This window comes from Pelophylax lessonae (assembly GCF_965119305.1).
Source record: "Pelophylax lessonae genome assembly, chromosome: 13".
NCBI classification, from domain to species: domain Eukaryota; kingdom Metazoa; phylum Chordata; class Amphibia; order Anura; family Ranidae; genus Pelophylax; species Pelophylax lessonae.
In genome coordinates, this window is record NC_138780.1 from 23,350,097 (window position 1) to 23,363,318 (window position 13,222).

At 44.9% G+C, this 13,222-nt stretch overlaps 1 protein-coding gene across 1 annotated transcript in view; it reads left to right on the forward strand.

Moving 5' to 3' along the window:
• Positions 1–3,217, forward strand: part of LOC309569299 (phospholipase A2 inhibitor and Ly6/PLAUR domain-containing protein-like) — a 35,073-nt gene extending 31,856 nt beyond the window's left edge. The window contains exon 5 of the mRNA XM_082275082.1: positions 3,010–3,217. Coding sequence (XP_082131208.1) covers positions 3,010–3,203 — 194 coding nt within the window. The 3' untranslated portion in view covers positions 3,204–3,217. The remainder of the gene's footprint in view (positions 1–3,009) is intronic.
• Positions 3,218–13,222: the final 10,005 nt, after the last annotated feature.

The window sequence follows — 13,222 nt, forward strand, 5'->3', positions numbered from 1 at the left end:
AAACCATCTGATCCGGCCCTGCCATTGGGCTGCCTCCGGAGGGGAAGGGGAGGGGGAGCGCCTCATGATTACACACAGAGCGGGTTCCTCTGCTTACCCAACGCGGCCGCTGTCATACAAAGTCACACCTCCTACCTATGATAGACAGCACAGTGGTGACGTCTATCATAGGAGTCGGTCCAGGAGGCGTGTCGTCATATGAGAGCGCCTGCGCCGGGTAAGTAGGAGAACCCTGCTCTGTGTGTAATCAGGAGGCGCTCTAATCCCCATGTGCTCTGCATTGATGGGGGGCACTAATCACTCTGCATTGATTGGGGCACTAATCACCCTGCATTGATTGGGGCACTAATCACTCTGCATTGATTGGGGCACTCATCACTCTGCATTGATTGGGGCACTCATCACTCTGCATTGATTGGGGCACTCATCACTCTGCATTGATGGGGGCACTCATCACTCTGCATTGATGGGGGCACTCATCACTCTGCATTGATTGGGGGCACTCATCACTCTGCATTGATGGGGGCACTCATCACTCTGCATTGATGGGGGCACTCATCACTCTGCATTGATGGGGGCACTCATCACTCTGCATTGATTGGGGGCACTCATCACTCTGCATTGATTGGGGGCACTCATCACTCTGCATTGATGGGGGCACTCATCACTCTGCATTAAGGGGGGCAAACCGGGAAAACCAGTTGCCAGTAGCAACATCATCAATACCAGCTAACATCAGACACCTCACCAAATAGAAAGCAGTTGCAGCCATCACATTAGGGGTGAGTTAATTAAATGTTTGACCAAATATAACAGGCACATTTTTAAGTTGATAATTTTGTACGGCCCCCGAAAGATTTTAAAAATACCCAAATGGCCCTCGGCAGAAAAAAGGTTCCCCACCCCTGCCGTACTGGGACCCGATGAGTTACGTGACATAGGCTGAAGAGGAGAGGGCTGTCATAGGTGCCGGAATGCCGTTCCGCCGCGTTTCAGCTTAAAAAAAAGCCCTGGATAAAGCTATGGCTTGACAATGTATGGAGTAGGCGACTAGGTGGACTTTGTCGAGAACGTAGCCTACTGGTGTGGGATATGTTCAGGGCAAACTACCGGCACAAAGAAAAGGCTGGCAAGAATAAAACACAAATGCGGCAGTTACTCCTGCTGGGTTGAAATCATTGGTACAGCCACTGGATGTGTGCCCAAACAAGCCATTTAAAGATCGCATTCAAGAACAGTGGAATGAGTGGATGGTTAGCGGCCAAAAGTCTCAAAAGGAGGAAACATGCTTGCTCCACAGTTGGATGTTTTGTGTAACTTTGTCATAAAAGCCTGTAATGATAATGATGCAGAAACAGTAATCAAGTCTTTCAAGAAGTGTGGCATATCAAATTCATTGGAGGGTATGGAGGAGGACTACTTGTGGCAAGATGAAGGGGAAGCCGAAGCTGAAGCCACACCATCTGATTCGGAATTAGATCCATACGATGACTGTCATACCACTGTATCACAAGATGTCATTGATGAACTTATGATGTCAGATGATGAACATGATGAGTATTATGAAGGATTTTAAGTACCCATAAGTCATAACCATTTATTTAAAATTATTTAACCACTTAAGCACCGGAAGATTTTACCCCCTTCCTGACCAGGGCCTATTTTGCGATTCGGCACTGCGTGACTTTAACGGACAATTGCGTGGTCGTGCGATGCTGTACCCAAATGAATTTGACGTCCTTTTTTTCCCACAAACAGAGCTTTCTTTTGGTGGTATTTGATCACCTGTGCGATTTTTTGATCATGCGCTATAAACAAAAAAAGAGCGACAATTTTGCAAAAATAACAATATTTTTCACATTTTTTTATATGAAATTCCCCCCCCCCCCCCAAAAAAATGTAAAAAAATCAAAAAATTTTAACATTTTAGGCCAATTTGTTTTCTGCTACATATGTTTGGTAAAAAAAATTGCAAAAAGCATATTTTGATTGATTTGCGCAAAAGTTATTGCGTTTACTAACAAAGGGAAAGATTTCTGTAATTTTTATTGTTTTTTTTTTAACGAGTAATGGCGGCGATCTGCGTTTTGTTTTGCGGGACTGCGACATTGCGGCGAACAGATCTGACCCTTGACTGACATTTTTGACACTTTTGGGGGTACCAGTGACATTACTACAGTAATCAGTGCTATACATATGCACTGTTACTGTAAAAATGACACTGGGGGGGAAGGGGTTAACTTTATTGGAGAGGGAGGGGTTAAGTGTGTCCCTAGGGGTGTGATTTTTACTGTGATTGGATGTGGCTGTGTATGTAACAGCACAGATCAATGGTCCTACATAGCAGAACCGTATGATCTGTGCTTTTACACCTGGAAGAATGACAGGCGGCTTTGTTTACATTAGCCGCCTGCCTTTCTCCCTCTCCACCCGACGATCGCGAGTGACTGGACGGACATCGGGTCCGCCGGTCACACGCGCGGGCTCCATCGGGTACGAGCGGGGGCGGAAGCGCGCCTCCGGCGGCGCGCTTGCCCCCTATTGGCTCCCAGGCTAGTGACGTACCGGTACGTCACTTTGCCTGGGAGGGGCTGACTGCCGCCGTATATAGTCGGGCGGCGGTCGGCAAGTGGTTAAATCAAATCTGATGTTTTTAAATGGTGTTGCCTTGGAAGGGGGTAGTGTTATACGGCGAGTATAGCCCAAAACCTATGTTTTAACTAGAAAATTAGAGGGTTGTCTTATACGCCCAGTCGTCGTCTTATACGCCGGCAATTACGGTATATGAAAGGCTCTACTACTAGAATACTGTACACAATTCTGATGGGTTTTCTTTTGTTCAGTAGATGCTTTCACTAATCCGTCTGCTGCTTGTCCTGGTCCGAAATAGGCTTCCAGTGACACCTGTGCAGCTTTGCAAGCCCCAGATAATATATATACCCAATGCAGTGATGTGCAAATGCTGGCTTATGTTAATTCTAACGTATTTATTACTGTTTTGTATTGCAGTGGGACCCAGCGTTGGCCCGAGACTGCGCGGCTGTGCTACCGATTCCATCTGTTATTTTGAAAACCAGACTTTTGACATTGACGGCACTGTCTTCCATTTGGGAATCACATGTGGCAGCCCCCCTAGTCTTCACCTCCAGCAGTGCTTCGTGTTTCTTATCTTGGTTCTTGCAGCTTCCTTAAAGTACAATTAAACCCTCATAAAAAAAATCAACTTTTTTTTTTATTTACATTCGTTCATTTTCTTAAATAATGCCAATATTAACCATTTGACCTCCGGAAGGATTTACTCTTTTCCCGACCGTGGCATATTGTGCGAAATAAACGAAAAAAGACGGATAAATATGAAAATAAAAACCCAATATTTTCTACTTTCTGTTATAGAAAAATATCCAATAAACTCAAATTTCCTCCTAAATTTAGGTCAAAATGTATTTCTGCTAAATGTCTTTGGTAAAAAAAAACAAAACAAAACAAAAAAAAAAACAATAAGTCCCCGTTCACACTAAGGTAGATCACCTTCCATAGTCGCTCCGACTTAGAAAAAGGGTCCGGAGCTTCTTTGGGGCGACCCGGAGGCGACCGCCATAGACTTCAATGTCATGAAGTCCGTGGCGGCCGCTCCGAGGTCGCGGCGCGCTGCTCGCACCGCGACCTCGGAGGTCGCCCCTCTAAGTCGGATCGCCCCTATGTGAACGGGGCCTTAGTGTAAAGTGTATATTAATAGTTTTTTGTCTACAAACTATGGTATAAATTGCCAGGGCTGTACACCCCCTCCCCTCTCCAATTACCCCTTTTTGGAAAGTAGACACCCCAATGAATTTGCTGAGAGGCATACTGAGTGCATGGAAGATTTTATTTTTTGTTACATTTTCAAAAAATGACTAAAAATAATGTCACTTTGTTGAGATATTTCTCACACATGCCATAGGTATACACTATATTACCAAAAGTATTGGGACGCCTGCCTTTACACGCACATGAACTTTAAGGGCATCCCAGTCTTAGCCCGTAGGGTTCAATATTGAGTTGGCCCACCCTTTGCAGCTATAACAGCTTCAACTCTTCTGGGAAGGCTGCCCACAAGGTTTAGGTGTGTCTAGGGGAATTTCTGCACATTTGTGAGGTCAGGGACAGATATTGGACGAGAAGGCCTGGCTCGTAGTCTCCACTCTAATTCATCCAAAAGGTGTTCTATTGGGTTGAGATCAGGACTCAGTAGCGGGGAAAACAATCTGGTCCTTTCCCCTCCTAGGCAGGAAGTGGAGTGAAGGCAGGCCAGCCCCCACTCCACTCTATGGCCTTGGAGGATCCGAGTGACGTCATACGTCGCTTCCGCCCAACAGCCTTAAAGGGCCCATTTTTTTTCTTGATGAAAAAAATGACTTTTTTTTTTTTGCTTTTTAGTGTAGATGTGAGATGTGAGGTCTTTTTGACCTCAGATCTCACATTAAAGAGGTTCTGTCCTGCCTATTTCTATTACAAGGGATGTTTGCATTACAAGGGATGTTTGCATAGGAATAAAAGTGTAAAATTAAAAAAAGGTAAAATAAATAAGAAAAAAAAAATTAAAGTGTCCCGTCCCTCCAAGCTCACGTACAGAAGAAAACGCATACGCAAGTCGCGCCCACATATGTAAACAGTGTTCAAACCACACATGTGAGGTATCGCCACGATCATTAGAGCAAGAGCAATAATTCTAGCTCTAGACCTCCTCTGTAAGGCTGGCCATAAACTATACAATTTTTTTGTACAATTTTCCTTTAGATTTACCAAAACCATATAATATTATTATTATTATATTATTATACAGGATTTATATAGCGCCAACAGTTTGCGCAGCGCTTTACAGTGTGGCGGAAGACATTACAGTTACAGTACAATTCAATACAGGAGGAATCAGAGGGCCCTGCTCAATATGAGGTCAAACCTAAACACTTTCAATTTGTATGCAATCAGACAGGCCCTTGCACTACATAGTTGAAGGTAAATCTAAAGGAAATTGAATGAGAAAATTGTATGATGTATGGCCAGCCTTACTCTAAGCTGGTAATCTGTAGAAATTTTTAAAGCGACTCCAATAGGGATGTTTAAGTACCAATGTTTGTCGCCATTCCACGAGCGTGCGCAATTTTAAAGCATGACATGTTGCATATCTATTTACTTGGTGTAACATTAGCTTTCACATTATAGAAAGAAATTGGGCTAACTTTCCTGTTTTCTTATTTTTTTAATTCACAAAAGGGAATTTTTTCCCAAAAAATGCGTTTGTAAGACCGCTGCACAAATACGGTTTTCCATAAAGTATTGCAACAATCTCCATTTTTTTCTCTAGGGTCTTTGCTATATATATATATATATATATATATATATAATGATCAGGGGTTCTAAGTAATTTTCTATGAAAAAAAATTCTGATTTTAACTTGTAAACAACAAGTGTCAGAAATAGGCCTGCTCCTTAAGTGGTTAAACAGGGAGAAAGAATACAATTTAAATCATGAGCTCACCCTAGTGGTCAATTTATAAATCTCTCCATTCAATACAATTACACCAATATGGAATGGAATGAAACATACTGTAAATCCAGTGCTCCCCCTAGTGGTTAGTTTACAAATCTCTCCAATCAATACAATTACAACAATATGTAATGGAATGAAACATACTGTAAATTCAGTGCTCCCCCTTGTGGTTAATTTACAAATCTCTCCAATCAATACAATTACACCAATATGGAATGGAATGAAACATACTGTAAATCCAGTGCTCCCCCTAGTGGTTAGTTTACAAATCTCTCCAATCAATACAATTACACCAATATGGAATGGAATGAAACATACTGTAAATCCAGTGCTCCCCCTAGTGGTCAATTTACAAATCTCTCCAATCAATACAATTACACCAATATGGAATGGAATGAAACATACTGCAAATCCAGTGCTCCACCTAGTGGTCAATTTACAAATCTCTCCAATCAATACAATTACACCAATATGGAATGGAATGAAACATATTGTAAATTCAGTGCTCCCCCTAGTGTTAATATACAAATCTCTCAAATCAATTCAATTACACCAATATGGAATGGAATTAAACATACTGTAAATTCAGTGCTCCCCCTAGTGGTCAATTTACAAATCTCTCCAATCAATACAATTACACCAATATGGAACGGAAGTAAACATACTGTAAATTCAGTGCTCCCCCTAGTGGTCAATTTACAAATCTCTCCAATCAATAGAATTACACCAATATGGAATGGAATGAAACATACTGTAAATCCAGTGCTCCCACTAGTGGTTAATTTACAAATCTCTCCAATCAATACAATTACACCAATATGAAATGGAATAAAAAATACTGTAAATCCATTGCTCCCCCTAGTGGTTCATTTACAAATCTCGCCAATCAATACAATTACTCCAATATGGAATGGAATGAAATATACTGTAAATCCAGTGCTCACCCTAGTGGTTAATTTACAAATCTCTATATTTAATACAATTACAGCAATACAGAACATCAAGCAAATAGGAAAGTTGCATTGAAATGTATTTTAACACCCTAAATACAGCTAAATGGACTGAAATGGGGGTTACTGTATGAGGGAAGATATGTATAGAGAGTGCTTAGGGGGCAGACTGCATGGGGATCACAGAGGGGATGGTAATGTATGGAGACACAGAGGGCTATAGATTTAAAATGGTTGAAAACATATTTTTAAACAACAAGAAGATGTTAAATATTTTTTAAGATTTTCGTGATTGGGTTTGCATCTACTTTTCAGCCAGGCGCACATCTTTGGGCTGTGATAACGCACATGCAGTGATGCACGTACATGAGTTAATGTGCGTTGTGTTAGATTAACCCATTATTTGAATCTTCTGCCTACTGAAATCACACCAGAAAGGTTCATGTACTTTTTTATTTTCAACACAGCGCGCCTCAATGCATGGTCAACCATCTGCTTACAGAATAATATATGATGGAGGGGGCTTCGCTGAATGTTCATATGCATAATGGGGGTCTCATGGTGCAGAAAAGCAGAATATCCAGCAGTAAGGCTGCATTCACACATGAGCATTCTGTAGCTCAAAGCTCCAAAATTCTGGAGGAGATAAAAATCAATGGTTCATATCTCCACTCCAAGTTGGCTGAAGCCAGGCAACCAAAACTCAAAAAAGTTCAGGAGCTCACATTGGGTAGATTGGCGCTTTTTGAAAGCTTTTTTTTTCCATATGAATGCATGGAAATGTCCGATTCACGCATTTTTTAGCATTTCAGTGCGTTTTTAAGCATTTTTCTTCTCAAATGCAATAATTAAATAAAAATAAATATTGATAAATAAATATATTATTAATAAAATACATTAAACACAAATAATAATAATAATTATAATAAATAAAATAATACATTTTGGGTTTTCACTAGCCTGTAAGCCATAACCAAAATTAAAAGAAAGCCACTTCCCTCTGTGGGGTTGTTGTTTCTTTTCTTTTTTCTCATTTTGTTTTTGTGGGTTTTATACAGTGGACTTTTTAATGGCCCAACCCCTGTGTGGGCATTTGCTGTATGTTTGTTGAAAAACTCAATCAAAAAATGAAAAGAAAGAATTGCCTAAAATATATCACTCTGTGTATAACGCATCTATATAAAATATAAGAGTTTCAGTTTTTTAAATTCAATTACTGAAATAAATTAACTTTTTGATGATATTCTAATTTTATGAGATATACCTGTAAATCCTGTATATTATTATTAATAATAATAATAATAATAATGACAATAATAATATATAGATATTATTTATAAAAGAAAAGAAAAGGAGGCGCAAACACCTAGTGCATTACCCGTGGTACTGTTAAAATAGGTTTAATAAAAATGCTGAATGCATACTCACAAACATGAAGAATAAAAAATCGTATTGCAAATTCCAGTCACCCATGTGTTGGACCATGTCCTGGAAATTGCGACCGCTAACGCGTTTCGGGAGTCAAGCTCCCTTCCTCAGAGCTGCTATTTATGTTAAAGTGTTGGTAAAGCAAAAAAAAAAAGTAATAACAACAAATATCTTATACTTCCCTGCTTTGTTTAATGGTTTTGCACAGAGCAGCCCAAATCCTCCTTTTCTTGGGTGTCCCGCTGGTGCTCTTGGCCCTTCCCCCTTGCCGAGTACAGTTATTACCAAAAACCAGTAATTGCCATTAAATAGCAAGCTGCCTGCTATGGGGGCACTTGTGCGTGCTCACTCTTGAGCAGGCTGTCTGTGTCCATAAGAGCACAACCATTTTAAGATGAATGACAGTAGGGAGGTTACCAGTGCTATGGGGCCCCATGATCTGTAGTTAGCCCCCAATAAAGGCTTTTTTTTTTCTGAAACCTTGGTTAGTTGGGAAATCGGAACTCAGTGGCGGCTGGTGCTCCACGGGACGGGACGGGGTCGGCAGACAGACCACACCATACCCCCCCCCGGACCACACCAGCCCGCACACCCTACCCTACTGCCTTAGGTTCTTGTTATCGCCCAATTTTTAAGAAAAGTCCCAAAAGTCCCAATAGTCCCAAACCCCCCCCCCCCCCCCCGGTCGCTGGCTCACTCACTGAAGGGCAGGCAGGCAGCAGCGGCGTCGTCTTCTCTTTAGTCCCCTGCAGCGGCGGCAGCTTCTCTTCAGCTCTCTTCAGCGGCGGCAGCTTCTTTTCATTCTCCTCGGAGGCGGCAGCTTCTCTTCAGCCCTCTTCAGTGGCGGCAGCTTCTTTTCATTCTCCCCGGAGGCGGCAGCTTCTCTTCAGCTCTCTTCAGCGGCTGCAGCTTCTTTTCATTCTCTCCGGAGGCGGCAGCTTCTCTTCAGCTCTCTTCAGCGGCGGCAGCTTCTTTTCACTCTCCTCGGAGGCGGCAGCTTCTCTTCAGCTCTCTTCAGTGGCGGCAGCTTCTTTTCACTCTCCTCGGAGGCGGCAGCTTCTCTTCAGCTCTCTTCAGTGGCGGCAGCTTCTTTTCATTCTCCTCAGAGGCGGCAGCTTCTCTTCAGCTTCTCTTCAGCTCTCTTCAGCGGCGGCAGCTTCTTTTCATTCTCCCCGGAGGCGGCAGCTTCTCTTCAGCTCTCTTCAGCGGCGGCAGCTTCTCTTCATTCTCTCCGGAGGCGGCAGCTTCTCTTCAGCTCTCTTCAGCGGCGGCAGCTTCTTTTCATTCTCCTCGGTGGAGGCAGCTTCTCTTCAGCTCACTTCAGCGGCGGCAGCTTCTTCTCATTCTCCTCGGCGGCGGCAGCTTCTCTGCAGCGGCGGTGGCTTCTCTTCAGCGGCGGTGGCTTCGCTTCAATCCCGTGTGTCTCCTCGAGTCCTCCCTCCTCCTCAGCCCATGGCATGGCTTTCCCTTTCGGCCAATCGGGAAACAGGTCTCAGGACCCACTTTCTGATTGGCCAGGAGGAGGATCCGTGTGACAATAGTGAATTTTCATTTGCTATTGTCACACAACTGGGTGGGCTCGGGCCGCAGTGCTCTGCGCTCGGAGCCCACCCTTTTCTGAAGCCTATTAAAGCTTCTGGCTCTAATCACGTGCTTCAGAAAAAAAAATCCCCATTGAGCTCCATGCGTCCAGCACCCCTGCATGTAGATTAGGGGGCCGGACGCATGGATGGGGGGGCGGCGCTCCTGCGCCCCTAATGGATGGGCCGCACCTGTCGGAACTGTACATGGGTCTTGGTAAACAGTGCCTGATCTCACTTGTAACAAAAGGACACACTGTTCCCCTCAATACAATAATGGAGGCATCAACATGAAAGTTTTATTATCTATAGTTGAGTTTGATTATGATGCATAAGGTATTTGTGCACATGGTAAATAAAATAAGTATGAGGAAATATTGGGGTTGATTTACTGAAGGCAAATAGACTGTGCACTTTGCAAGTGAACTTGCTCCAGAGCTTAGCAAATGTGGTAAAGCTCTGCTGACTTTTTTAATTTTTAATTTTTTTTATTTTCCTTGCATGTGATTGCGTATTCTTTGCAAAGTAAAGCTTTAACTCACTTACTAATCTTTGGAGCAATTGCACTTGCAAAGTCTATTTGCTTTTAGTAAATCCACCCCATTATCATGGGCGTCCGCATGGGGGGGCAAGTGACCCCCTCCTGGAATCTAAACTTCCCCTTTAAATTGGTTGTTAAGCCACTTTATACTATCCCGTCTGGTCTGTTTAATAATCCTGTGTGCCCGTGCCCCTGTGTCTGTGCTTTAAAAAAATAGGCTGTTCTTTACCAGTTTTCAGAGCACCGATCGCCGCTCACGTGAGCCGCCAGCTCTCTCCTTTCCTGTCTGACAGCTGCCTGCAGCAGGCGGGGCCGAGGATTCCCCACTGATGTCAGTCAGGAGGGGAGGAGGAGAGGCAGAGAGGAGGAGAGAGGCGACGGGTCACGTGAGCGGCGATCAGCGCTCTGAAAACATAAAGAGCTGCTTAGTTTTCCCCTTTAAAAATAAATATTCGCGAGACACGGCTTGCGCGGTGACTGACATCAGCAGCCGTGCGGACCGCTGTACTCAGCCCCAGGCCCCGGTGCTATCATTCCAGGAGAGGGGGAGCCCAGGGCAAGGAAATTGAGGATATTTGTGGCCCCATGCACATAGGCACGGCATGTGACGTCACAGCATGTACTGACGTCACGTGCATGCATGCCCTGCCTGCACAAACCCAAAACAGAGAGGGTCAGCTTTGCTTTTGCATCAGGTTTCTCAGACCTTTGAATGCCTGCGCTTTATGTGATATTGACTAAGCCCCTCCCCTCCATGGCATTGTTGAAAAGGGGCGGAGCATGGCTGACTTTAAAATGATGCCCCCCCCCTGGAAGAAGTTCTGCGGACGCCCATGCCCATTATGTTACCCTGTTCCCAGGGCTAAGTACAGCTACGATACCATTTCTGAAAAAAAAAAACTAAAAGAAAAAAGACTTATGAAATATAATTTTATTTTGTAAAAATAACAGTGAACATCAGGCTGTGGAGTAGCGTACACCATTGTTTGATGTGTACCAGAATAACACCATCTGTGCTGGTCAGGTCAATATCAGTAGTCTCAGGTTTAAAAGTATTTTTGATAAATAGGGATGAGCTATCCACCAGGAAGCTGTCAAAGCCAACAGCCACCAGGGGAGGACTGGCAAGCGGGGCAGGGTGGCAATTGCCCCCTGGGCCACTCTGAAAAGTGGTAAAAACTGATAAAAAGGCCTCACTCAGGGCTGGATTAATGTAGCGGCCAGACACTGTATACAGCTGCAAGTCCAAAACCAGGCGGGCATGGATGGTAAGCTGATTCGATGGTTTAATGGGCCACTTGATTGGACTTGCCCCCCAGACCTAAGGCTGCCAGCCCTCCCCTGACAGCCACTCATAAGCAGCAGAGGCTAGAGGGTCCACACACCCACCATCTGTAATGTGCCCTCCTGTTCCCCCCTCTACTGTACCCTCCTGCCCCCTGTACTGTATCCACTTACCCTCCCCCTGTACTGCACCCTCCTGTTCCCTGTACTGTGTCCACATACCCTCCTCCTGTACTGTACCCTACTGTCCCCTGTACTGTGTCCACTTTCCTACCCCCTGTACTGTGCCCTTCTGCCCCTGCACTGTGCCCACTTACCCTCCCTTTGTGCTGTGCCCCCCTGCTCCCCATTGTAATGTGTCCACATACAATCCCCCTGTACTGTGCCCTCCTGCTCCCCCCTGTACTATACCCTCCTGCCCCCTGTACTGTGTCCACTTACCCTCCCCCTGTAGTGTTCCCTCCTGCCTCCCCCTGTACTGTACCCTCCTGCCCCCCATACGGTGCCCACTTACCCTCCCCCTGTGTGTTGCCCTCCTGCTCCCCCCTTGTACTGTACCCTCCTGCCCCCCATACCGTGCCCACTTACCCTCCCCCTGTGCGTTGCCCTCCTGCTCCCTCCCTGTACTGTTCCCTCCTGCCCCCTGTACTGTGTCCACTTACACTCCCCCTGTACTGCGCCCTCCTGCTCCCCCCCCTGTACTGTACCCTCCTGCCTCCTGTACTGTGTCTACTTACCCTCCCCCTGTAATGTGCCCGCCTCCTTCCCCCTGTACTGTACCCTCCTGCCCCCCATACTGTGCCCACTTACCCTCCCCCTGTGTGTTGCCCTCCTGCTCCCCCCATGTACTGTACCCTCCTGCCCCCTGCACTGTGTCCACTTACCCTCCGTTTGTGCTGTGCCCTCCTGCTCCCCCCTGTACTGTACCCTCCTGTCGCCTGTACGGTGTCCCCTTACCCTCGTCTCTGCAGTGCCAAAACAAGGTCATTCAGGGCCCAGGGCAAAGATACCAAACTGCACCGTCCCCCCCTGCCCACCCCCGTTCATGATGTGCAAGCTTAGGGGATCCTATATCCAGCAAGTCTCTCGCTTGTCAAAATCTCTGCCGCTGTCACTACTCCTGTTAGCCTTGTAACAGAAGGAAGGCGCCCCCATCCCTACAGTAAACCTATGGCGCCCATGGTGACCGCTCTTCCCTCCCACCCCTTGTCCCGGCCTTGCACCCCTGTACTGTACCCTCCTATACAGGTAATTTTTATCACTTCAGTTATTATTCCCATTATGGGTGTGAGTGGGGCCTCATGTCTAACCTTTGCCTGAGGCCTCACAAAGCCTAGAGCCGCCTCTGGCAGAGGCATTCCCCGCACCTTGCTTCCGCACGGCTTTGAGGCAGGAAATGCCTCCCCCTCCGTGACTGGCTGTGGGTTTTAAATGCTTTCCAGTGGGATAGCTTAGGCAGGTTTGGACTCATGTCTCTACTGATGAACATCTCAGGTCAGATCCCAATGCTGATGGATTCTCAAGCTGGCCATACCAGTAGAATTTTGGTCGAAAACTTTTGTTTTCAGAACGTTCAATTTTGTAATTGTTATTGGGGTCAAATCAACCTACTTTTTCACCATAGTGACGATAAGATTCAAAGGAGCAGGGTGGAAATTTTTTAAATATTGAATTTCTAACAGTAAATGTGGTTTTTCTTCGAGAAAGTCCATTCACTCCAAAATGAAATGTGAAAAGCAAGATGCAAAAGGAGAAGGACGGAAAATGTTTCTTGAACGAAAAACAGTCAATGTGGTTTTTGGCTTGGAAATATCATACATATTGTAACCTGAAAACTGTTTAATACCTTTGGGATTTCATTCAGATAGCAGGTCTGGGTGAAAATTTAAGGGCTTTCAAATTAAATTAA